General features: G+C 38.4%; 1 protein-coding gene across 7 annotated transcripts in view; it reads right to left on the bottom strand.

Moving 5' to 3' along the window:
- Positions 1-277: 277 nt before the first annotated feature.
- Positions 278-23,789, bottom strand: part of LOC125464259 (protein-tyrosine sulfotransferase 2-like) — an 83,266-nt gene continuing 59,754 nt past the window's right edge. For 6 of the 7 annotated variants that reach the window (XM_048556536.2, XM_048556537.2, XM_048556533.2 and 3 more), the window contains 5 exons: positions 15,080-16,027; positions 12,786-12,984; positions 11,369-11,419; positions 3,203-3,262; positions 278-2,705 (listed from right to left, as the gene is read on the bottom strand). In XM_048556536.2, the coding sequence (XP_048412493.1) occupies positions 3,227-3,262; positions 11,369-11,419; positions 12,786-12,984; positions 15,080-15,939 (1,146 nt within the window). In that variant the 5' untranslated portion in view covers positions 15,940-16,027 and the 3' untranslated portion in view covers positions 278-2,705; positions 3,203-3,226. Of the gene's footprint in view, positions 2,706-3,202; positions 3,263-11,368; positions 11,420-12,785; positions 12,985-13,272; positions 13,340-15,079; positions 16,028-23,789 lie in introns of those variants that run through there. The other variant, XM_048556539.2, reaches the window with a different exon arrangement.

Genomic DNA, 23,789 nt, shown 5'->3' with positions numbered 1-23,789 from the left:
TAAAAATAACATCAAAAGAAATCCAACAGATGAAGAAAGCAAAAGGCAACCATACATTAAGTAATTTTGGGAGTTTAGTCAACATCTTAAAAGGGATTCATGTAATAATTGGCAAATGCTGTGCAATACTGTAACTGAAGGTATAAACTCTAATCCTGAAGAGGAAGCTTTTGTTCCTTTCAATTTAAGTGGTAAGCAATGTAGTTTAAAAGGTTTTCTATTTTAATTCTGTGTCTTGTACTTGTAGATGAAAATTACACATTTAAAGAAGCATATCTTAAGAGATCAACCCATTTAGTTTAATCAGCAATAATAGAAATATTTACTTTTAGTGAGAAATGAAGTGTAACTGTTTAATTAAGGTAGTTGACAGAAGGCCGTTGACAACTGTTGGGCACACCGAGTCAAGACAAATAGCTGGATGAATAAGCAAATCTTAAAAACAAGCAGCAGACAGTAGTGTTAAAGAATAGTTATTCACATTGAAGAAATATGAAAGCAGTGTCTCCAAAGACCATTGTTAGTCATAACTCAGTAAATGATTGGACTCTATCACAAGTTACTCAATAATCAAAGCTTCACAACGACATGAAATTGGTGTACAGTTAAAAGCTGAGGAAGAACACAACACAATGTTTTTAGACACTTGCTGATTGGGCAGGTGGGTGGCAAAGGAACACTAAATAAAATGTGAGGTGATACTCCTTGGCAGGGAGAACACAAACAAGTTCTATACCTCGTTAAAAAAGTAGTGGTAGAAGACCAACGAGCTCCAACAATGAAGGTGAAAATCAATCAATAAAGCATGTCAGCAAAGCAATTAAAACAGTGAAATATGTTAAACCTACACAGGACTCTGGTCATGTGGCTGTAACATTCATTTTTTAATCTTCACACCACGAACTAGACATAAAAGTACCGGAAAGAAGTACAAAAATGGTTTGAGGATGGGACCAAAAATTGATTATAACTAAAGGGAAAGACTGAATGCTTCCGCCACCCCCCACCGTCAGAAACAATAAAAAGGATTTCCATGTTTAGGCTTCTGAACAATGCAAAAATAGGGGCCAATAATTCAAGACGATTCCGAATAAATCCTCTCAGGAAATAAAGAAATGTTACTATATTCAAAATGGTTAGGGTGTGGAGCACGCCACTACATAGATGTTTTCAAAGGTATAAAATTACCTGCTATCAAAACAAACTAGACAAGTAGGTGGGAGGAGAGATGTGAAAAGCTGAAAAAAAATGATTAGAAGGAGGCTTATGTGAAATATAAATGTCACCACAGACTATCAGACAAAATGATCTGCTCTTGTGCAAGATGTATTTTATGTAATTTAGAATTCACTTGGTATTATGCCAAGTGACATTCCTTTAGATAAAGAAAATCTTGAACAGTAAACCTTACCTAAATTTTCTTTATCTTCCAGGAATTTTCAGAATCTGGTCAGAACAGAAAGATTTTATTTTAAAATGTAACATGAAGTTATTGTAGCTCCATTTTGAAAGGCAAGATTGAGCAGGGGTGGCCACCTAATACCATTTGCTAGTGAAAGTTGGATAAAGAACATTAACATAGCAACAGAACAACTGGATAGGCAATGATTTCCCCAGGTTTTCTTTTGCAACATAACCAAGTTATCATATGCAGATGACTGAAGTTTTATGCAATTTACAACTGAAGATCTGGAAGTTATACAGAATACATCATAGTATTATGAAGTATCCTGTGTCACCTGGCACTACTCCAGCGAAGACATTTATAACATTAAGGACCCAGCTTCTTTCAATGCTATTTACTTCAAGTTCTACCAGTCCACTATTAGTATCAGACTTCACGTGGATGCAGATTTAAGTCACCTCCAGCTCAGATTCTTCTGAGCTTTTATTACAGTGGTCACCCAAAGCAAAACTGTACAAGACTGCCAGCCATGGCACGAAAAATAAAACAAAAACAAGAACTTTGTTTGAAGGTCTTTAAAAACAAAAGCAACATTTTTCACATAATAAAACTAAACTGGTGTGAATTTAAGAATTAATATTCTCTATAAATGTGCAACCTACTGAGTACTTCCAGCATTTTCTGTTTTTAGTATGCTATATTAAGGATTTAGCTATGAACAAAAACTGTTATCTGAACTCTTTGCTTGAATTTCACTTAGACATTGATTATTTTCTGGGGTAAAACTGCCAGTTTTAACTTGGAAATTGAGTAGTACTAATTGATTAAGTACACTCAGCACCCATTATTATAAATACTTTGTAAGAGAAAAACCAAAAGGATTACACAGTCTAGATTGTCACAGTGGTGGTAGGAAATAATACAGCAGTTTAAAGCACTGCTCATGTCATAATGATCACTTATAGGCATTAAGAAAGCATGGCCAAATTAAAACAAAACAGCCATCACAGAAAACCAACAATGCAACATCACTTACAACACGGAACACAGATCTTTACATTAATGACTTCATTATGGAAATATTTAGCAAACTTTAGCTTTGGAGAAAAAAGCATCATTAAATTAGCTTTCTTCACAAATAGTCAAAATTCACTAAGATGGTCACAGATACATTCCTTCCATCAAAAACTCTACAGTATGTACAGATACGAAGTTCTCTCAGCAAGTGTTGATGATTCCAGTTTATATTTCCAGTAATTTCTTCATTTTCTATTGTGTCTTCCAGACAATCTGATTCCCTCTAGAACAGAAAAGTTTAGATTAGTTGAACAACCTGCTAAAAACTATTGTAATTCATTTTCCTCCTTTCTTCTTCCCTCCAGTTTGTAAATGCTTAAAGTTTTGGCAAAGAACTGTAGTTCGGGTGGTGGATGAGGTTGTTGACTTGCTCACTGAGGAAGTTTTTGTTGAGACGCTTCGTCACCATGTAGGCGACATCATCAGTATAGCCTACGACGAAGCTACAGGAGACAAGAGCTATCTACAAGCCAGTTGACGCCTATCAGGCACAGATGCAAAGCACTGTTTCAAATGAGACCATACAGTACAAAGTTGCACCTTTAGGGTGAAAATGTTAACTAATTTACAACTTGAACTGCATTTACACCCAAGGGCCAGACGTGTATGGAAATCAATTGTCAAAGTTAGGTTGGTGTGGGGAGAGAAATATGGTATAGAAAAGTGGCATTGTAGTGGCCTTTAAGTTGAGCTAAAGTATAAAAGATTAAGTGCACATACCTGTCATTATGCACTGTTTTGTTGCTACCGAAGTCCAGTTGCTGTAACATTCAGCTTTACCTACAAGAAAGCAAAGTCACAGAATTAAACAGTATGCTGTTTTGGAAATACTGAGACTTTCAGCTAAAGAATAAATAAAGAACTTTCACATGGTCTTTTCCACGTTGGAACACAAAGGCAGCAGCGGGTAATTTTGCCCTTCAAGCATGCTCTGCCATTTGAGGAAGTCATGGCTGATCTGGTTGTGGTCTCAACTCCACTTTCTTATCTGCCTCACATAGTCCTGGACTCTTGACCATGAAAAACGTATCTAACTTAGCCTTGAATAAATTTAAATGACCAAGCCTCAACTGAATTTTATGGAAAAGAAACCCAGTAACAACCCTCAGGAAAATTTTCATTGTAATCTAAAATGGAGACCTCTACTGTGACAGGGAATAACCAAAACCCTCTGATAATTAAACTAAATCACAAGCTGACTGACTGTTATGACAGGATTAAGGGCTCCCCACTAATAATCATGCCTAAAACACCCAGAAAAGCTAGTCTATCCCTTTGTAATGTATTAAGCGCGGTTAAAAGAAAGAAAATCCCTGATTTCCACTTTACAAGAAATGATCTATTTGTTTAACCCAACAATGAACAAATTAACAAAATTGCCGAAAAACCAATAATTCCCCCTTAGACTACTAACTACTCCCAAATGGTGTAAATTCTACTGGACTGCTGTTTAAATAAAAACAAGTCCCACTAATACAAGATAATAAAGTGTGAAGCTGGATGAACACAGCAGTTCCCATTATCTCTCCCCACTAATACAAACCCAATTAATAAGAAGCAATAAATTAGAACATAAGTGAATGATGCTAACTCTGGCAAATGGCAGTTGACTCTGATTTTCCAAAAGCCCTCCCGTTATGTACCCATAATGACACAATCAAATTCTTATAATAGGATTGGTTTCAGGTTGTCAACACCATCAGATTTAAGTTCAATTGGCTTCTGTTTCTAGGGGTTTCCTTTAAATTAACTGGCCAAATTCAAACTGGTCTTGGAAAATTTGCTGCTTGGTTGTTCCATACAAAATATGTTTCTCTTCAGGCACTCTGTCTGTGCTTGGAGGCTTACTAATACAGATGCACAAAGCACAGGGATTTAAAAAGGGACCACAGCAGTCTTCTCCCCACAATCATTTTCACCAACAAATTCCAGCTTCCTGCCTTCTAATTCATGAACTCTACCCAACTTCGTAATGCCTCTTATGCTTATACTGTGTCTCTTATGTTTAATCTCCTGTGAAAGGAAATATTTTTCCCATATCCATCCGATCAAGTTCCTTCAGGATCTTTTATGTTTCAATAGGATCACAAATCCAACTTACTCAGCCTTTCTTTACAAGGTAAGGTCTTTATCCATGTGTTGTACACATGCATAGCAAGTGTATTTTTGGAAAAGTCTGAATAATCGCAAACATGCTAAATGACTTGAATGACCTACTGACTTGTCAATAAACAAAAATTCAAAGACTGCTCTTTCAAAATTGTTCCAAGAATAAGTATTGCTCAATTACAATGTGTCTGCATTATTGTGACAGGTGGTTCCCACAGTGATAAATTTGTCCCTTTTGTTACTTTTGACTCAAATTACAAAAGAACATACGAAATACAAACAGTCGGCCATATGCCCTTCAACGTATTCCCACCTTTCAAGTTGATCACTGTTGAATTTGTGCCTTATTTCCATTTTTCTGCAAATTCTCTACATCCCTCGATTTCCTGGGGCACCAAACATCCATCTCTCTGACTCTAGGGTCTTTTAGAAAATTAGTACCAATGTTTTTACTACCTCATTAACTATTTAAGACACTAGGATGAAGTCCATCAGAACCTAGAGACTTTAGTAATTGTTACTTTACCAAGTAGCTGTCTCCTTTCCACTCCTGACTTCTAGCTATTACTAGAATTTCAACCGTCTTCCCCCGTCAGCTACAAAGAAGGCAGAAACAAAATATTTGGTAATTTCGTGTGCTATTTTCCTCATTATCCATTTCCTTCCCATCCACACTCTAGGAGAACTATCACTTACTTTATTTACTCTAGTTTTAAACTGCCATAGAAACTCTCAGTTTTCGCATCTGTAACTAGACTCTTCTCATACACTAATTTCCTACTCCTAATTAAACTTGTGGTCATTCCCTGGTGTACCCTAATCTTTCAGTTAGTCATGGACGGTGGGTCCTTCCTTTGGAAATTTTTTTCAAAAATAGCAGTAATATAAACTATAGTATTCATAAATATACCCTTAAATAAATACCACTGTATCTCTATTGATCTGTCCCCTAGTCTAGTGTGCTAGTCTACTTCAACCAGCTCAGCTTTCATCTTTACATAGTTGCCCTTACCTGGGTTTGAAACACTAATCTTAGACCCAAACTCCTCCCTTTCAAAGTGGATGCAAAATTCAACCATATGTTTGCTGCTACCTAAGGGCGCGTTTACTCAGATCATTATCTAAATCTGTCACATTATATAATATCAAAGTCCAACCTAACCTGCTCTCTGGTCAGCTCCAAAACATGCTGCACCAAGAAACTCTCTCAAAAGTATTACCCATGATTATAATTTTGTTTTAAAATCACAAGCACTCAATAGGTCTCATTGCATGCTTTTCCCTACATTACTGTTAGTATTAGGGGCTGTAGATCACACCTGCCAGTTTTATTTCTCCTATTATTCCCCATCCCCACTCAAATTGATTTTAGACCTCAAATCTCTTGAACCAAGGTCATACCTTATAATTATACAAATTGATTAACTGCCCCAACTTTATTTAGTTTCCTATTCATGATTGGCCCTGAATATCAAAGAGAACATGCCATTTTCATCCTGCAGCCACAGCTCTGCAATGGCTATCAAATCACATTTATTTACTTCAATATGCACTAATTTATTTACTTTGGTTATATGCACATTCAGATTCAGAACTATGTTACATCTTTTTTAAGCTTTGTAACATCTAGTTGTGACCGTTATTAGACTGTACCCTTAGGTTTCTTTTCTTCGGACCCTTCCAACTATTTTCTAACCCTCATTTCCAAGTCTTATCTCTACTCTTTGATACCCCTCATCTTTCTATATTTAACCCTTGCCCCCACTGTTCAGTTTAAAAACTTTTATCTACTTAGTTATGTGATCCACAAGAATACTGATCCCAGTATAGTTCGGATGTACACTTTCCCAACTATACAGCCCCACTTTCTCCAATATCTATGCCAGTGTCCCACAAAGTAGAATCCCCCACTTCTCCCAAACTAGTCTTTCAGCCACATATTTAACTCTAATTTTAAGAGCACTATAACAGTTTGCATTCATTTAAGGTAATAATCCAGAGATTCTGCTTTTCAATTCACTGTTGACTCCACATTTTCTGTATGCAAACCTCAGTACTATTTTTGTTACCACTGACTGGACCACAACCACTGGATCATCACTCTCCCAGTGCAAGCTCCACTCCAGACTGAGGCAGATGTCCTGAATTCTGGCACCAGGAAAGAAACATAGCTGTTTGGACTCTTTGCTGTGAAGAATGATGTCAATTCCCTTCATAGATAATAGGAACTGCAGAAGCTGGAGAATCCGAGATAACAAGGTGTAGAGCTGGATGAACACAGCAGGCCAAGCAGCAGAGGTGCAGGAAGGCTGACGTTTCGCGCCTAAACCCTTCATCACTGAAACATCAGCTTTCCTGCTCCTAAGATGCTGCTTGGCACGCTCTGTTCATCCAGCTCTACACGTTGTTATCTCAATTCCGTTCATAATGTTAACTCCTTCTTCTACTACTTACTACATTCCTTACTGCATCCCTAATGTTCCTGGCCATTTATTAAATCAGAATACTCTATCTTAAGTGGTACGTTTGCACCCTGGTATAAACAATCCAGGTATCTTTCACCCTCACTGGATGTGTTGCAGTATGTAGTTCAGCCTCTAGCTAAATCTCGAAGACAACGGTGCATGCACTTTAACACTTGCTGCAGACTTGTTTGCTCTGGATCACCAGAAGATGCCACACCAGCACTTATTATCCATCCTGAATTGCCTGGAGGGAAGTTAAGAGTAAACCATATTGCTGTGGTTACCATGTAGGCCAGACCAGGTAAAATTGGCAGAACTGACTGCTCCTAAAATGTTATTAGTGAGCCAGAAGGATTTCAATGACAATGACAATCAGTGACAACATGGTCCTCATTATGCCAGTAGGCTAGCTATTCCAAATTTTTGCTGAATTCAAAATTTCATATCTACCACAGTGAAATTTGAACCCATTATGCCTATAGTTCTGGAATAACAACCAGTGATTTCACTACTATTCCACTGCCTCCACCCAGCAACAACCTCCACCCAGGTAACGCATCACCTAACCTGCCATCTCTGAATTTTAATTTAATTATACTATTCCTTTCTGATGTTTTTGTATATATTTTGTTAATCTGATCACCAATTACGTACTCTTTTCAAGCTAAGATTAGAATAGTGTTTTTTAAAAATGTGCTCATAGGACATGGGTGTCTCTGGATGGAGTAGCATTTATTGCCTGTCCTTAATTGCCCTTCAGAAGATGGTGGTGAGTTACCTTCTTGGGCTTCTGCAGTCAAGGTGTGCTGTAGGTAGAAGCACAATTCTGTAAGGGAGTGAATTCTTAATCATTTAAGATACTCTGAAACAACTTGCTCTCTTCACTTCACACAAGAACCAGATAATGGTCAATTACCATCATAGAACTGCCCACCGATCAACATTTTGGAGAAGATTCGCCAATGATCAGAAACTTAATTGGACATGCCACATAGATACAGTGGTGATAAGAAGTCAGAGGCTGAGAATTGTGCAGCAAGTAACAAAGCCTGCAACTTCTACTAGCATGCAAACAGGAATAGCAATACCGATTACTAACATCAGTTCCTCCAAGCCACATGACATCCTGACTTGGAACAATGTCACTGCTCCTTCACTATTGCGAGCTTCAAAAAAATCTGAAGCTCCCTTGGTAAAAATATTATAGGTGTAGATCACTGCATTTGAGACAATGCCTCATCATCATTGGTTATGAACGTCCTTCGAATTAAGATGGCATCAACTGAGGGTCACAAACTTTCCTCACGGTCTTCATGTGACTGAACAGGCCGATTCTTGACTATGGATCTTTGTAAAGATGGGACAGGAAATTTCAAGGTCATGGGTTCCACAGTGTAGGATTTTCTCTTTTCTTTCCTTCTCTGCCACTGTTTTGTCCCATTAAGTTGCTTGCATTCAATGCATGATGCAGTGGAGGGACAGAATGATTGGCAGCAACTCCTCACAGTCTTTAATGTCAACTTTGTCAAGCTTCAGAGAGTCTTTGCAACATTTTCCTTGACCTTCCTTAGAATTTTGGCTACTTGTGAGTTGAGGGGGAAAAAAAGCACATGACTAGGATACACTCTTCCAGCCATCCAGTGACCAGTCCACTGTGGTTGGTCTTGCAAGAGTTTTGCCTACATTCTTGTAAAGCTCACTTCAGGAAGGACAGTACTGCTTGTTCAGTGGTCCTTCCACTGAGTCCAGACAACATAGCAGAAAGATTATTGGTGGAATTTCTTTTGTCACTGATACAAGGTCCAAATCACAATGCAATATAGACTCACTATTTCTATTTGCCCATGCAATAACGGGCAACAAATACTGGTCTTGTCACTGACAATCACATCTCCTGAAGGATTTGAAAACTAATGCTAACTTCCCGTATTCTTTGTACTGGTATGCCAAATCTGAGCATAAAATTAGAAACTCCATGTTTTTCAGAACAAAAAAAGTTCTGCCCGTCTATTCTTACTTGCAAAAATGCATTTCTCTAGATTTTTCCCACCTACCACTTGTTTGCCTACTCACAACTGGTGTCTCTTGCTTTGCAAAATCAATTTTCTGATAAACTTGAATCCCTATCTCACTTTGGGTCATCTGCAAGCTCAGATACATTACTGCAGATTGCCTTTATCTATAGTACCAGTTACATTTGTAAACTATCTTAAATTGGGACCCACAGCTGTTGGCAGTGGCTTGAGGAGAGAGTGGGGGGGGGGGCAGTTTTGCCCTGTCCTCAGTAGAAAACCAGATCCATGGACTAGCATTTAACTGTATCACTGAAGTGCAGTATACAGGTGAAGGAGTAGCAAAAACAGAAGGCAAATTGTTGGGGAACTCTGGGAGGTGACAGAAAAACAAGTCCCTACTGGAGAGGATGCTCTGATTACAACTGAATCTTTAGAATTTGAACCAAGTAAAGGTTTATACACGAGTTGAAGATCAGAAGAGAAGCCTGAAAGCAGGGAAATGCAATCTGAAATGTCAAAAGCTGCAATGAGGTTAACAGCAATGAGGAAAACTCACCACCAGAACTATTCCAAGGACGTTATCTGTGACTTCGATCAGATTTATTTTTCAATCCTGAGTCAGCACCAAGTTACCTTGTCTGCCAGTCAATATTGGAAAAATCTAGGCATGTTGCCCTCAATTTCCTTGTTGCATACAGTCATGTTATTGTGCTGTGTTTGGACATAGGTAAATTTGGTTACTCGGATCTTCCTTGAGTTTAAGTTATAATAAATATTTCTTTCAGTGCATCTTTAATGCATGCACTGTTACAATGAAGTTAATTTTTGTAAACTTCATATCATTGGCACAGTCTCATTAATTTGGCTACTAAATTATTGTACTCCCAATTTCTGTGCCCAATTCGATGGTATGTACTCTGGAAATAGTCTCTAAAGCTCTAGCTTCAGATCTTTGTTTTATACTTGTAATGTGTTTTGGACGGTTGGTTTTTCGCAGGCTCTGTTACATCTTCCTGGAGCTGCATTAGCTTCTACGAGCTTTCTGATTTGGTTTGCATGAGGTTATTATTAGTTCTATCTGATGAGCACTAATTTTACCAAAGCCACTTGGAGATGGGATAAACCTAGGTTTGAATTTTATGCCTTGTCTGATTGTATGTTCTACTGACATCAATGGAGCATAAAATCTGAGGAAGGCATTAAATAGGTTTCCAATCCACGTTAAGTTACAGTCAGAGGTATAGAATTGAACTGGCCAGTACAGGTACAATCTACATTAACTGTGATGGTAGAAAAATGTTATACAAAATCCAAGCCAGGAAGGTAATCATGGAATAAATATACACTAGCTAATACTTTGAACTGAGAAACTCTATTTTACTTGTGATAAATATTGAGATTCAAAACATCAAAATTAGAGCAAAATGCAACACGATACAGAAATTGTAGTCTCAAAACCAGCATATGTAATGAGAAGATGCTGATCAGAAGCTGGGAGCTATCCAAAAGAAATAAACATACTGAAGGTTTCTGTTGAATATTCAGAACACTAATCGTCTGTCATTTTATTCCATTCTCGGCACAAAAATACAATGTATCACCACAGAAACACATTTTTTGTGATGTAGCGATTGCACAGTTGTGCAATCATGAAAGATCCTCAACTGGAAACCAGCAAAAATATTATTAAAACTTAGGCTTCAGTGGATGCATTGCTGTTATTGTGGCACAGTGGTATGTCCCTATTTCTAAGCCAGAAAGCCTAGGTTCAGGTCCCACCTCCTTCAGGAGGTGTCTTAACACATCTGAACAGGTTGATTTAATATCCATCACTAAAAAAAAACCTAATGTTTAATTCCATCACAAGTATGAAAGAAAATTTTACTCACAGTCTCAAATAAATGAGACACGAGTTGATCAACTTGACAAGTGCACTCCTCCTTACATGTTCTATTTGACAGGAGTTAAGTAACAACTGGTGATCAAAATTATAATTGTGAAACCCGATGGCCAGCTAACAAGTAAAGAACTGACTGGTATTAGGAAATGCATAGGTCATTCATCAGTTTTACTAGGGATTTATTTCAGACATTATTTTGCAACAAAATAGCAGAAGCACCCAGTTAAGTTCTTAATTCACTAAGCCGAGCAGTGTCAAATATTTGCCCATTATAGAGATTAGCAACAGTCGACTGGTTTCTTTAAGGAAGCTAGTTTAGCACGTGGACAATTTCCAAATTTATGCCAACAGTTTGCTGACAATTGCCTAAAAAAGGTTATAAATATTGTTTTCCTACCGGAGAAGGTCCTTTTAAATTGACAGGTGTTTTAAAGTCACCTTGCAAGACCTGTGTAAAATATGAAGAACACAAATTGTATTAGCACTGAGCTGAACTCACATTTAAGGCTGATGGCATTTTCTATTCTTCTATAATTCAGACTGGAAAGAAATATCCAGAATCAGACATACTAAGGCCACAGAACAATGATTTTTAACATTTTAATTGAAAGGAATCAATGTTGAGGATCTAACACCCGTTTGACGTACCCAGCATCAAATTTGTTTACTGTATCAATAGATACATAGCACATTACGAAAGGGACGGTGGCAATCTGAAACTCAAGGGAAAAAAACAAAATCTTCTTCGCAGTAATTAAGTCATTCTCCCATTCATTTTTGAGCCACAAAACACTAGTTTACCCAGGTCAGTGGAGTCCCATCTAGAACACTTGAGAAGCCTAAAATCAATCAATCTAGCGTTCTTCTTGTATTCTTGCATTGATATTGGGAGGGGATGCCAAACTTGTTGAAAACTATCGTTGATTTGGAGGAGTAGTTACATTTGGTGTTCTTTTATTCTGTTAATTTACTTCTTGCAGTTGCAGTGCATCCTCGGAGCTGTTTTCTTTTTAAAAAGACTGCGGCCCAAAATGGCACCATTGCCTTAGGGCAAACCAATTCTGATGTGAGCAGCCAAAAAGGCATTAGACCTTTCTCACATGAGGCCTAAGGTCTGTTTTAGGTATGGGTATAGGATGCCATTTGTTGGTCCTATTCAATACAGAGCTCAGAACAATACCAGCAGAACGTGTGTCAATGTTTACTGACCACCCTACTGGTCCTTTAGTCATCCAAGTGGTTCCATGTACAGATCAATTCCTGAACTTTGATCTTTCCCACAAATAGAAGTGATCACCCATTTGTGACCTGTTCCAGAGAGTTTGGAGGTATGCACAAACCTGGGGCATTAAAATTAATCACTAGAAGAGAAAGAGGGGGAAAAGAAAAAACAAAATCATACATCTTTAAAAACTTTATCCAGTGATCCATTATCCACTTTATCCATTTGCACAAGCAAATGATACGCAAGTACAGAATAAAGAGGGGCTCTCATGTCCTCCAGACTCCGAATCTCTTATGTGAAGAGCAACTACTTCTACATTGAAATGATACTCTTTGCAACACTCATCAACTTCATGATAGAAGTTGTAAAGTAGGCGAATCATCCCCTTAAGAGCTTGGAGGAGAGGAAAGATGAGAAATATGCAGATCAAATGGAGGAACAATTCATTGCCTACCAGTCTCATATATTCCTTTGTAGTTGCCTGAACAGCAGCAATAGCAGACTTACATGCATGTTTCCAGGGGGTTGGGAGGGGGAAATATTAAGAAGCTACACATAAATTATTTGTAATAAAACATTTCTCACGTACCCTTTTGGTGTTATTTACAACAAGTGCATCAGGATTCCCATAATTTGGTGGGTTGGCATTGGGATCATATCCCAGCTTGGCCAACATAGGTGCTATCCGTGCCATGTCTTCAACCACACTATTTGGAATATGTCCCACCCACTTGGTCAAGGCCTCAAGATTAACTGGCTTGATAACCTGGTCAGTGGATCGTTCAATTCTGTGAAGGGAGAAAAAGATAGGGGGCTTTTAAAAGTACCAAATTTATGATTAAATTCGTCTACTACTAATTTCTAGTTAGCAACCTAAATCATGTAGACCTTGGATAAAGATGGACGTTTCAAAAGAATACTCCAGGCTTTAACTTTAGTTTTCCAATATCGCTTGCAAAGTCCTTGTAACAAAAAAGTAGATTGCTGATGGCAGCAGTTGTTTTACAAAATATCAATATTCTCCTCATTAATCCTATTTGTTAAGTATCAGGGTAATTAGATACATGTTTTCATACCTTACTGGCCAATACTGTGCTATCCACACATTGCAGGTCATAAATCACAAATCCAATTATATCCACTCTTCATTTTGAAAGCCAAAATGGGAAAAAGTGAGATCACAATTAAATACAACCATTACAGTAGAGATCAGTACTTATCAATACAAAATTTGGGCAACGCCCCAAGTTATTACCCTGCAAATTCTGCTGGCTGATGAAAGCCAATTACTTTATCTGAAAGGGGGAAGAAAATTAAAAAAACGTTAGGACACCCATGAAACAGAGCATCAGTTAGAGCAAGACCTTTTCTCTTGTATATTAAAAACTGATGGGCTGGTGCTACATGGGGGACAAGCCAGCTAATCTGTTAAAAGGTTCACTTCAATAGAAATTAGTTTGACAAAAAAAAACAAATAAGGCCAGAATTTAAACTTGTAATTCAAGCAGAAAACTGAAGTTGTGGTTCAGCTGCCTAGTACAGATACCTCCTGATTTTAAAATTTCCAAACAATTTCAAAAAGAAATTCAAATCAGATGTTTTCCATCTTGAGGTCCTAGGTGGCATGTTGAATATTGACCCCATAACAATGTGGGCTGCACATACAGAACTAATATCATTCTTTAAGAGGATTCTTAAAACCTACCTCTATGATCAAGCATTTAGTCATCTATCTGGACATGCGTCCAGTCTTGTTCTTCCATCATGTGGGTTGCCTCATTTCCTGGTCTAGTTTCACCTCAACATCAAAATTCAGCCTGATTTTATTTGCCTTGACCCTCCATATTTCTAAATTCCTTGAATCGTACCATCTGCTAATCTCCACAGACCACTTTTGTGTCAGTGAACATTCCCTGTAAGATATGTCGGTGCAAGATCACACGGCAATCCAGAACTTCAATACAGGACAAACAAGCTGCACATACGAATTAGTTCCTTCAAGATATGCACATGTGCAAGTGAGTGGCAATCTTAAAAAGGGACTATGTGGTGCAACAAATTGGCAGTATACACAAAAAGGGGAAGTAGAGGTAACATTGACTTGTCATCAACTGGCTCGACCTCAAGCAACAGAATTTGGTCCTTAAAATTCTGCCTCTCTTGCCTCATTTAGAGGCTTCTTAAAACCAGCCTTGTTGACCAAGCCAATGGTCAACTGTTCTAATATTTCCTGATTAGGTTCAGTGTCAAAATTTTGTTTGATAATTGTTCCTCTGAAGTACGTGGGGATGTTATACTACGTGATTACAGCATTCAAGAGCTACCATTTCTCAGCATTATATTCCTTTACTTTAATAAAGATGTAACAAAAATAAAAGCAGTCTGAAGGGTTAGAAGGTTCAATTCTGTCCCAAGGTGACATTGGAGATGTTATGATAGACCCAAGAACCCTCAGCTGGGAAAAAGTTGGCAAGTTGCTGACTACTTTGTAATAACCTCCTGTTAGCAAGTGGTATCAGCAAACACTGGGTGAGCACAGCTTCAGCATGGATGTCCAACCAGCTCCTATTACTATTGCACATGAACTGTAGCAAGCCAAGACCCTTACAGAAGTTATAAAAGGCAAAAGTTATAAAGTTGGAGAAACGCAGGTCTGGTAGAATCAGTGTTGAGAAAAACAGGGATTTAACATTAGAGGTCCAATACAGTTTTTCTTTGGAACTCCAGAGTCTAACTGTTTCTCTCCCTACTGATGTTGCCAGACCTGCTGAGATTGTCCAGAACTTTGTTTTCATTTCAGATTTCATTTTATTTCCTGTAACAGTTAATCTCTTCAAGAAGGAAGTGAGAAAAGCAAAGAGGAAAAAAAAAGCACAAACACACTTTGAAAGTGAGACTCCTCCTGATTTTCCTATTAGTTCTTCATGATGCAAAACAGCATCATTCCATGGAATATTCAGAAATGTCATTATCTCTTCCATAGTTTTTCTGGGATGCAATACTAGCTGCTCATAATAAACAGAGAGGCACCTGGAGGGTCCCACCTCCATACACTGTCCATACATAATTTCAATAGCTTTATTCCATTTGATTATACAATCCCTGTAGCTGTTAAGGTCAAATCCAGCAATCGTCACTTTTCTTGTAATCATGGAATGCACCGATGCCCGGCCATCTCGTATCATCAGAATAAACTTAGATTGTGAGAACAGTTTGGACAGATAATTTAAAGACTTTAAGGTGAAAGGGTCCTTATTGCACAAGTATTTTGCTGGTTCACCATGTTTTGCAATTACTTCTAAAATAAATGCTTGCAATGCCGCGTCTAGGACATGGTCTGTCACTCCTGCTTCATTCAAGCGCATCTTTTCACGTTCTGATTTAGACCACACCTGACGCATGGCCAGCACACGTGGAATGATCCGAGTTTCTTCACCGCAGCGTATTTCTGGATGTGCATCCATCATGGCTCTCATTAATGTTGTCCCACTTCGGGGCACTCCACCTATGAAGATTAGAGGCATATTTTTACTGTAGCGATATTCAATGTTTTTTGAGTTATACATGACCAATTCATCCTTTTCTGGCTTCATCATACTATGCTTTCGTCTGCCACTGAACCAGCCCCCATTCTGATTCAATATTTGTTGGCATTCCCACATGTGCTGGCCCATGTGAAACATCATCATAGTAGCAACAGCACAGCAAGTAAGTAGAACAATTCTTCTCATGCTGATGCGCATATTGGATAGTTTCACTCCTGTACAGGTTTGTACGGTTTTTCAGCTTCAATGTTCAGGTTTTCTCATTTTAAAAGGTTTCATTGCAGCTCTGTAACAAGAAAGAATAAATGAGAACATAATCCTCTACGATTCTAGAATTGCCAACAAGCACTTTTAATATATCTGAGAAGAGACATGATACCAAACCTTTTCAACTTGCACTCATTGGAAGAAATACAAGAATGCCTAGTTTTAAACCATCACAATAAAATTATATCTCAGGACCTTCACAAAAACGAGAAGTGACATGTATTCATAAGAACATAAGAGATTAGAACAGAAGTAGGCCATTCAGTCCCTCAAGCCTGCCCCACTATTTGATTAGATCATGACTGTTCAAACTCAGGCTTCAACTTCTTGATGCTTCAAAAATCTATTTACCTCATCTTTAAATACTTCCAGTGATCTAGTCCCAGCAAACTCTCCAGTGTACAGAATACCAGGCACTCACTACTCTCCAGAAGATATACCTTTGCATCTTAGTTTTGAATGACTATGTCCACATTTGAAATGATCCCCACTCATGGAAATGCCTTCTCAGCACTTACCCTGTCAAGCCTCCTTAGAATCTTACATGTTTCAACAAGATTATCCCACAGTACTTTAAACTTTAATAAGCCATTAGCCCACTTAGCCATTCTTGATCATCCAAGGAGAGGCCTAGATGAACATTTTGCTAGTCAACTTGAACATTTCATTTGCTGGTATTGTTCCTTCCATTAATACTGAAGTTGAGCATGAGAGCTTCTCACTGCTGTCTTCACTCCAAGAACATCCAAGAAGCATAGATCATAAAGGTTCAAGATGATGATGGACAATGACATTTGTCAATCCAGAGTCAGGAAAATCAATTGATGTATCGCCGACTTCATGGGGCAAGAACGCATAGTCCGAATAAGGAGATTCTTGGGGAAAAAAATTCAACGAATAACGTGCTACCTTCAGAAAGGGATTGGTTTAGGTATAGCTGTGGCATATTCCCTGAATGGGAAACTAGGATAAACAAATCCAGAGGACCCTTGACATCAAAAGGAGACAGACATTAAGGCAAAGAAAAGAATCAAAATTCTTATGGCAGGTGTGTGGCAGATAAGGCAATCAAAAACCAAGAGGAAGTTCAGATGTGAGTTGAAAAAGCAAAATAAGAGAAGTCAATATAAATTATAAGAAAAGTCTGACAATCAACATAAATGGGTGTCCCGAAGCCTTCTACAGGGATACAAGAACTTAAGAGCATAATCAGGAGCAGAAGTGGGTAATTTAGTCCCTTGAGCCTGTTCAGCCATTCAAAACAATCACGGCCTCAATTTCACCTTGCTGCACATTCCCCACAACCTTTTAACCTGTTACAAATTTAAAAAACTATCGTCTCCTTAAATTTATTCAGTGTCTCAGAATCTGGCACACTCTGGGGTAGTGAATGCCACTGATCCCAACCCTTTGACAGAAATAATGCCTCACCGGTTTCAAATCTGCCACTCCCTACCCTAAAATCTATGAATGCTCATTCCAAATTGCCCCACAAGAAAAAAAAACATCTGTTTTACATTGACTTTGTCAATTCACTTCAGCCTGTTTTATACCTCAATTAGATCTCCTCTCATCCTCCTAAACTTTAGTGTACGACCAGTTTTGGCATACAATCTCTCAAATATAAATGGTAAAGTGATAAATAAAATCTCAGTCGCTAGACAGGCTCAAAATTGATGAGAAAAGAGTTTTTTTTGTCTTTTGAACAAGTTAGCATTAGTACAAGTCTCTTTAAATCAAAATTAGTAGAGTAATGCTGGCAACCCCCATTGAAGGCATCAAAATTTGAACCATTTTGTGCCTTATTAGTATTTCACTACCTATTTGGAGTAATTTTCTAACCCGTTCAAAGCAACTTACCAAAGACAATGGGAATATTGTGAGTAAATTAATGCTCACATGGCATGATGGTCTTCATACTGCATAATTCATTCTTTCTGTCTTTTGTCCCTAATAACTGGAAAAGCCACAGGTCCACAAGCTCTCAGTAGAATTAGTCATCATTACTTTTTTCTGGTGAAATGATATTGGGGCAGATGAAAAACATTCTTTCTGCATACTGGGCAGGATCAAACAAGCCATGCTTCTCAAATGGAATAATGCCAGAAATGCTTACCCTGACTCAAAGACGACTATTGTGAGTAAATTTCTTCAGGAGTGTACTTTGCACATGACTTGTTCGATCCTGCCCAGTATGCAAAAAGAATGTTTTTCATCTGCCCCAATATCACTTCACCAGAGACAAGTAACGATGAGTAATTCTACTGAAAGCTTGTGGACCTGTGGCTTTTCCAGTTATTAGGGACAAAAGACGGAATGAATTATGCAGTATAAAGGCCATCGTGCCATGTGAGCATTAATTTAGTCACAATATTCCCATTCTCTTTGGTAAGTGGCTTTGGATTGATATATTGTCATGTGTACTGAAGTACAGTGAAAAGCTTTGTCTATGAGCAGTACAGACAGATCATAGTAAGCAAAGATGTACAGATCAAAAAGACAGAGGCATACAGGTTACATTATGCAGCACGTGCAGTAGGCAAGGTCAACATTATGAGGCAATATGAAAAATCATTCATCAGTCGAATAACAGCTGGGAAGAAGTTGTTCCTGAACCTGATGGTGCGTGTTCAAGCCTCCAGCTTCTGCCTAAAATGGAAGAGGTTGTAGGAAATCATTAGTGTGGGATGGATGTTTGCCAATGTTGGTGGCCTTTCCATAGCAATGAGCCACGTAAATAGATTCCATGGATAAAAGGTTGGCTTCCGTGATGGTTTGAGCTGTCGACACCAACTTTACTCTCATTGCCATTTAAGTAACTCCAGGAGGTCAGTATCCCATCACCTTGTCACCCTTTATTTACACCCTATAGAGTCCTTAACATTTAGAATTGGCTCTGACACTCCTGTTTTGACCTGTCAGCCAGACCTTCTTGAGTGAACCAGATTTGCTGAACAGTCCCAACCAGAGAACTCAGTATGACCTCATTACAATCACTACTGCACCAACAAAAGAGGGTATTTCTATGATTCCTATGGCTGACTCGTTTTTAAAATCATAAGTACCTACCAAATTTTGGCAGTGTGGTTGCTCCACTGACTGATTTGAAGGAGTGCAGAAAATTTCAGTGGAAGGAGAAATGTCAGAAGGCAATTAACAATCTGAAAGTGTTAACCACTGCCTCAGTATCAGCCATACCTAATTATGCAAAGCCATTCAAGGTGGCTATTGAAGCAAGTGATATAGATGTCTTGCACTATTTCAAGACAACAAAGGAGGTAGAAAGACCTATGGGCTATTTTTCCAGAAAACTGAACTATCCCACAATTGAGGAGACCTTCAGTTTAGTGTTGGCATTGCAATGTTAACATTGCCATTAACATGTCTCAGATAATTGTATATAATGATCATAACCCCTTAAAAGTTTTTGGCAAAATTTAGTATAAAAATACCAGACTGTTTAGACAGAGCCTACTATTGCAACCATTTGATTTGAAAATTATTCATGTTGCAGGACAAGAGAACATAATTGCCAATGTCATTATGGCTTTGATGAATTAAGATAGAGATGGCCATTGGTGAGGTTAAAAAAAGGATTAAAAATGGACTGCGATAGTGATTGTTTACATGCTTAATGTCAATGTCAATGTGATGTATAGGTATTGCAGTGTACTAACAGCGCAAGACCAAAAGATTTTTTAAAAACTAAATCATCTTTGTATATTGATGGCTCATTTTTTTTTGAGGTAGGAGAGAAAAACGATGTAATGGCTTTGAGAATTATAATCTTTTTTTTAAAAATGAAAGGAATGAAAAAGGGTTGAGACAGAAGTGAAGAGAAGTCTGCTTAAAGTCAATAACGTAAGGAGCATATGAAGCCTTGATTTGTTTTTAACATGTTGGAACAACAGAAGCAGCCTAAATGGGTGGGGTCAAGTTCCCACAGAACCAGGATTTTTAGTTTTAGCTTTCAACAGTTGGTGTTTTAAGCTAGGTGTGGAAGCTCTTATTCCTGCGTTATAGCTAAAAGCGGGGGTTCTCTTTCTGCTGCTAAAATTGCGTGTGAGAATCTATTTTACTGGATTTGCCTTTGCCAAGGGGGTGTTTATGGGATGTTACTCTATTAGAACAGGTAATTGGTAGGAGTATGTATATAAAATGTGAGAGTTAAGCAATTCTCATTTTTATTTTATCTGTATTTTGACTGAAATATTAAAGAAAATGAAGTATGCTTTGCCTAAAGCAGAGTACTTTGACCAATCAAATTGCATCTGGATACAGAACACAATTTAGATCTTTCCTTATTTTAAAAAAAGGTGTGTCCAGGCCACCTTCTTTATATATTCTGAGGGGGTTTGGTTAGTTTGGTTTGGTCCATAACAACAATAACAAAAGTACATGCCAATGAATTATTTTCTGTAACATCAGTTAAAAAAATGTGTTCGGGTCAACAGGTGATTAGTGCAGGCAACTTTGGTCTACCTCCACAAAGGTGGGTACACCAGTCTTATTAATGAGTGTTGCTTATTTTGCCCTGCAGTATAAATATTAGTTTCCAAGTCGGAGTCCTCAGGAAGTCCACATCAGGATTCCAAGAAGTATGCTTATTCCCTATTACTTGATATTACTTTTCAAAATAAACAAAAACTATTTTGTGCAAAACCAGCATGAGTCATTGCTGGGTTGCAGGCATGATATTTTAGAAAGCTAACAACCTGGGAGGTTACAAGTTCAAATTCCACCAGGCTAGCTCAAATCTGAATTACTAATTCAGATAATTTGAGAGTTAAGAACATTGAACAGTATAGCCCCTTCAGCCCATGATGTTGTGCTGAACTTTTACCCAAAACCGAAGGTCTAGCTAACCTCCACCGCTACCTTGTACCATCATCCATATGCCTATCTAACAGGTGCTTAAAATGCCCCGAATGAGGCCGACTCCACTACTCTCTCTGGCAATGCATTCCACTGCCCGACCACTGAGTGAAGAATCTACCTCTGACATCTCCCCGATATCTAACTCCTTCCACTTAAACTATATCTGCTTGTAAAAGCTACCTCCACCCTAGGAAAAAGTCTCTGACCGTCTACTCTATCGAGATCTCTGATCATTTTGTACACCTCTAAGTCACATCTCATCCTTCGTTGTTCTGAACAGAACAGCCCTAGCTCTCTCAAACTTTCCTCATAAGACCTTCCCTCCGTTCCAGACAACACCCTGGTAAATCTCTTCTGTACCTTTTCCAATGCTTCAGCAACTTTCTGGTCATGAGATGACCAGAGCTGGACATAATACTCCAGGTGTGGCCAAACCAGGCTTGGTATAGCTGCAGCATAACTACATGGCTCTTTAACTCAATCCCTCGATTAATGAAAGCTAACACACCATACACCTTCTTAACAATTCTATCCAGCTGGGTGGCAGCTTCCAGGGAACTGTGGACGTGAACCCCAAGATCCCTCTGCTCCTCTAACCGCCAAGAATCTTTCCATTAACCCTGTATTCTGCTTTCAAGTTTGTCCTTCCAAAATGAATCGCCTCACACTTTTCAGGGTTAAACGCCATCTGCCACTTCTCAGTTCAGCTCTGCATTCTATCAATGTCCCTTTGGAACGCAGAACAGCCCTCCGCACTGTCCACAACCTGACACACTTTTGTATCGTCAAAACCAGAACAATTCATGAAATGTCTCACCTTGATGTAAACATCCTGTGCCATCACCTTCCCCACCCTCCAGAAGATATTCCCACGTTGTGGGTGCATTCATGAATCAACTTAAAACATTTATAACAGGCCGTAGGATGCTGGAGCAAAAGTAAGCTCTTTGGTCCACTGCATGGGCTCCAACATCCAATGAAGTCATAGTTGTTCTGATAATCTGATAATCCACAATTCCACATTCCTGCCTTATCCCAATCCTTAATTCTCTGACTGATTTAAAAATCTCAGCCATGGATACACCTAAGAACCCAGTCTCTACAAGTCTCACCCTGAACCAAATTTACTCCTGGAAAGATGTGAAATAAATACAATAAATAACCACATAATTCAATGTCTTATACTGTAGTTTATCAATAATATGAAGTTGCAGGAAAAGTCAATGTGCCCAACACGCCCCCCCAAACAAAGACTTACAGAAAGGTCTATTGTGTACAGATGTGGATCCACTCAGAATAAAACTCACTTACTTGTGATTTTGAAGTCAATATGTCTTTATACAACAAGAAAATTGTTTGTCTAGTATCTGAACACTGGGTTCAGCCAAAACAAAAGTGTTTTCTTAATCAGTTTATTTCAAGTTGATAGATCAACATGCAAGTGACCATCAAATTATCCATACATGGGTATTTGATTAGTGGGGGTTGGTTTAGCTCAATTGGCAGGATGGTTCGTTTGCAAAGCAGTGTGATGCTGACAGGATGGGCAAAATTCCCATACCAGCTAAGGTTACCATGAAGGACAGTCTTTCTCAATCTCTCCATCACCCAAAGTATGGTAAATCCTCAGATTAAATCACCACCAGTTCTCTACCTGTAAAGGAGAGCAGCCGTATTGTGTGGTAAGACTATTGTTATTGTGACTCATACGTTTGATCAATTCCTATTGAAACAGTTGAGTCACAGTTCAAGTCACATAACATTGAAAAAAACCCTTCGGTCCACCCAGCTTATAGTCAACTAACAAACACCAAAACTATACGTAAGTATACCATATATGCTGGATACCCCTAATTTTATTTTTTAATAAAGCATCGCCTCACACATTCCATCTTCAAAAGGGGCTCCCCTGCTTTGAATGTTCTGTATCAAACAAATTCTTCCTCCTTTTTCTTTATGAAACCTCTTTATAACCCTTGATAATCAGCATTCCCTGGATTTGCTGCCCTTGTCCTTCACTTTTAGAGCAACATACTGGCCCTGCACTCTCTTTATACTGCTTTAAAAAAAAATTCCCTTTCCAAATGTAGACTCATCTGCAAGTAGCTGCTCCCGATCTAAGTTTGCCTGATCCAGTCTAATGATATTGAAACTGACTTCCCCCAAATTTAGATACTTAACTTCACTATTCTTATCTTTTTTCATAAAGACTTTGAAACTTAGAGTTATGGTCACTATCCCCAAAGCATTCATCCATTGACACCTCAACCACTTGACTGACTTCATTGCCTAGGATTAGGTCTAGCACTGCCACATTTCTAGTAGAACTATCCACATACTGGGACAAAAAGCTCTCCTGGATTCACTTTAAATATACCACCTGGGGATTCCAGTTAACGTTAGCAAAGTTAAAAAGTCCCCTACTATTATAAACTGATTCCTGTCACACCTCTGCAATTTCTCTAAATATCAGCTCCTGTTTCCCACTTACTGTTGCGAGTACAATCCCAGCAAAAGCAATTGCCTCTTTTTTAAAATTTCTAAGCCCTAATCAGATGGCGTCATTTGAAGAGCTTGGAGACATCGTCCTGCATTACTACAATGATGGATCCTTTATCAATAATGCAACAACCCCACCTCATTCCTCCCATTACACCTCAAACTTCTTTATCCTAGATAGTTGAGCTGCCAGTACCGCCACCCGTTCAACTATTTCTCAGTGATTGCAACATCATCACATTCCCACATGCTGATCAATGTTCGGTCATCAAAATTACAATACCACACTTCATAATTACTCAGAGGAGCTAAACTAAATGGTTTTTGGGTGAACATTATTTGGATCCAGAGTGGATTCCTGAGAAGAAATTAGAATGGAATGGGGCAAAATGTCTCACTCAGGC

The sequence above is a fragment of the Stegostoma tigrinum genome, chromosome 26 (genome assembly GCF_030684315.1).
Source record: "Stegostoma tigrinum isolate sSteTig4 chromosome 26, sSteTig4.hap1, whole genome shotgun sequence".
Lineage (NCBI taxonomy): Eukaryota > Metazoa > Chordata > Chondrichthyes > Orectolobiformes > Stegostomatidae > Stegostoma > Stegostoma tigrinum.
This window is presented reverse-complemented; position numbering and strand designations above follow the sequence as displayed.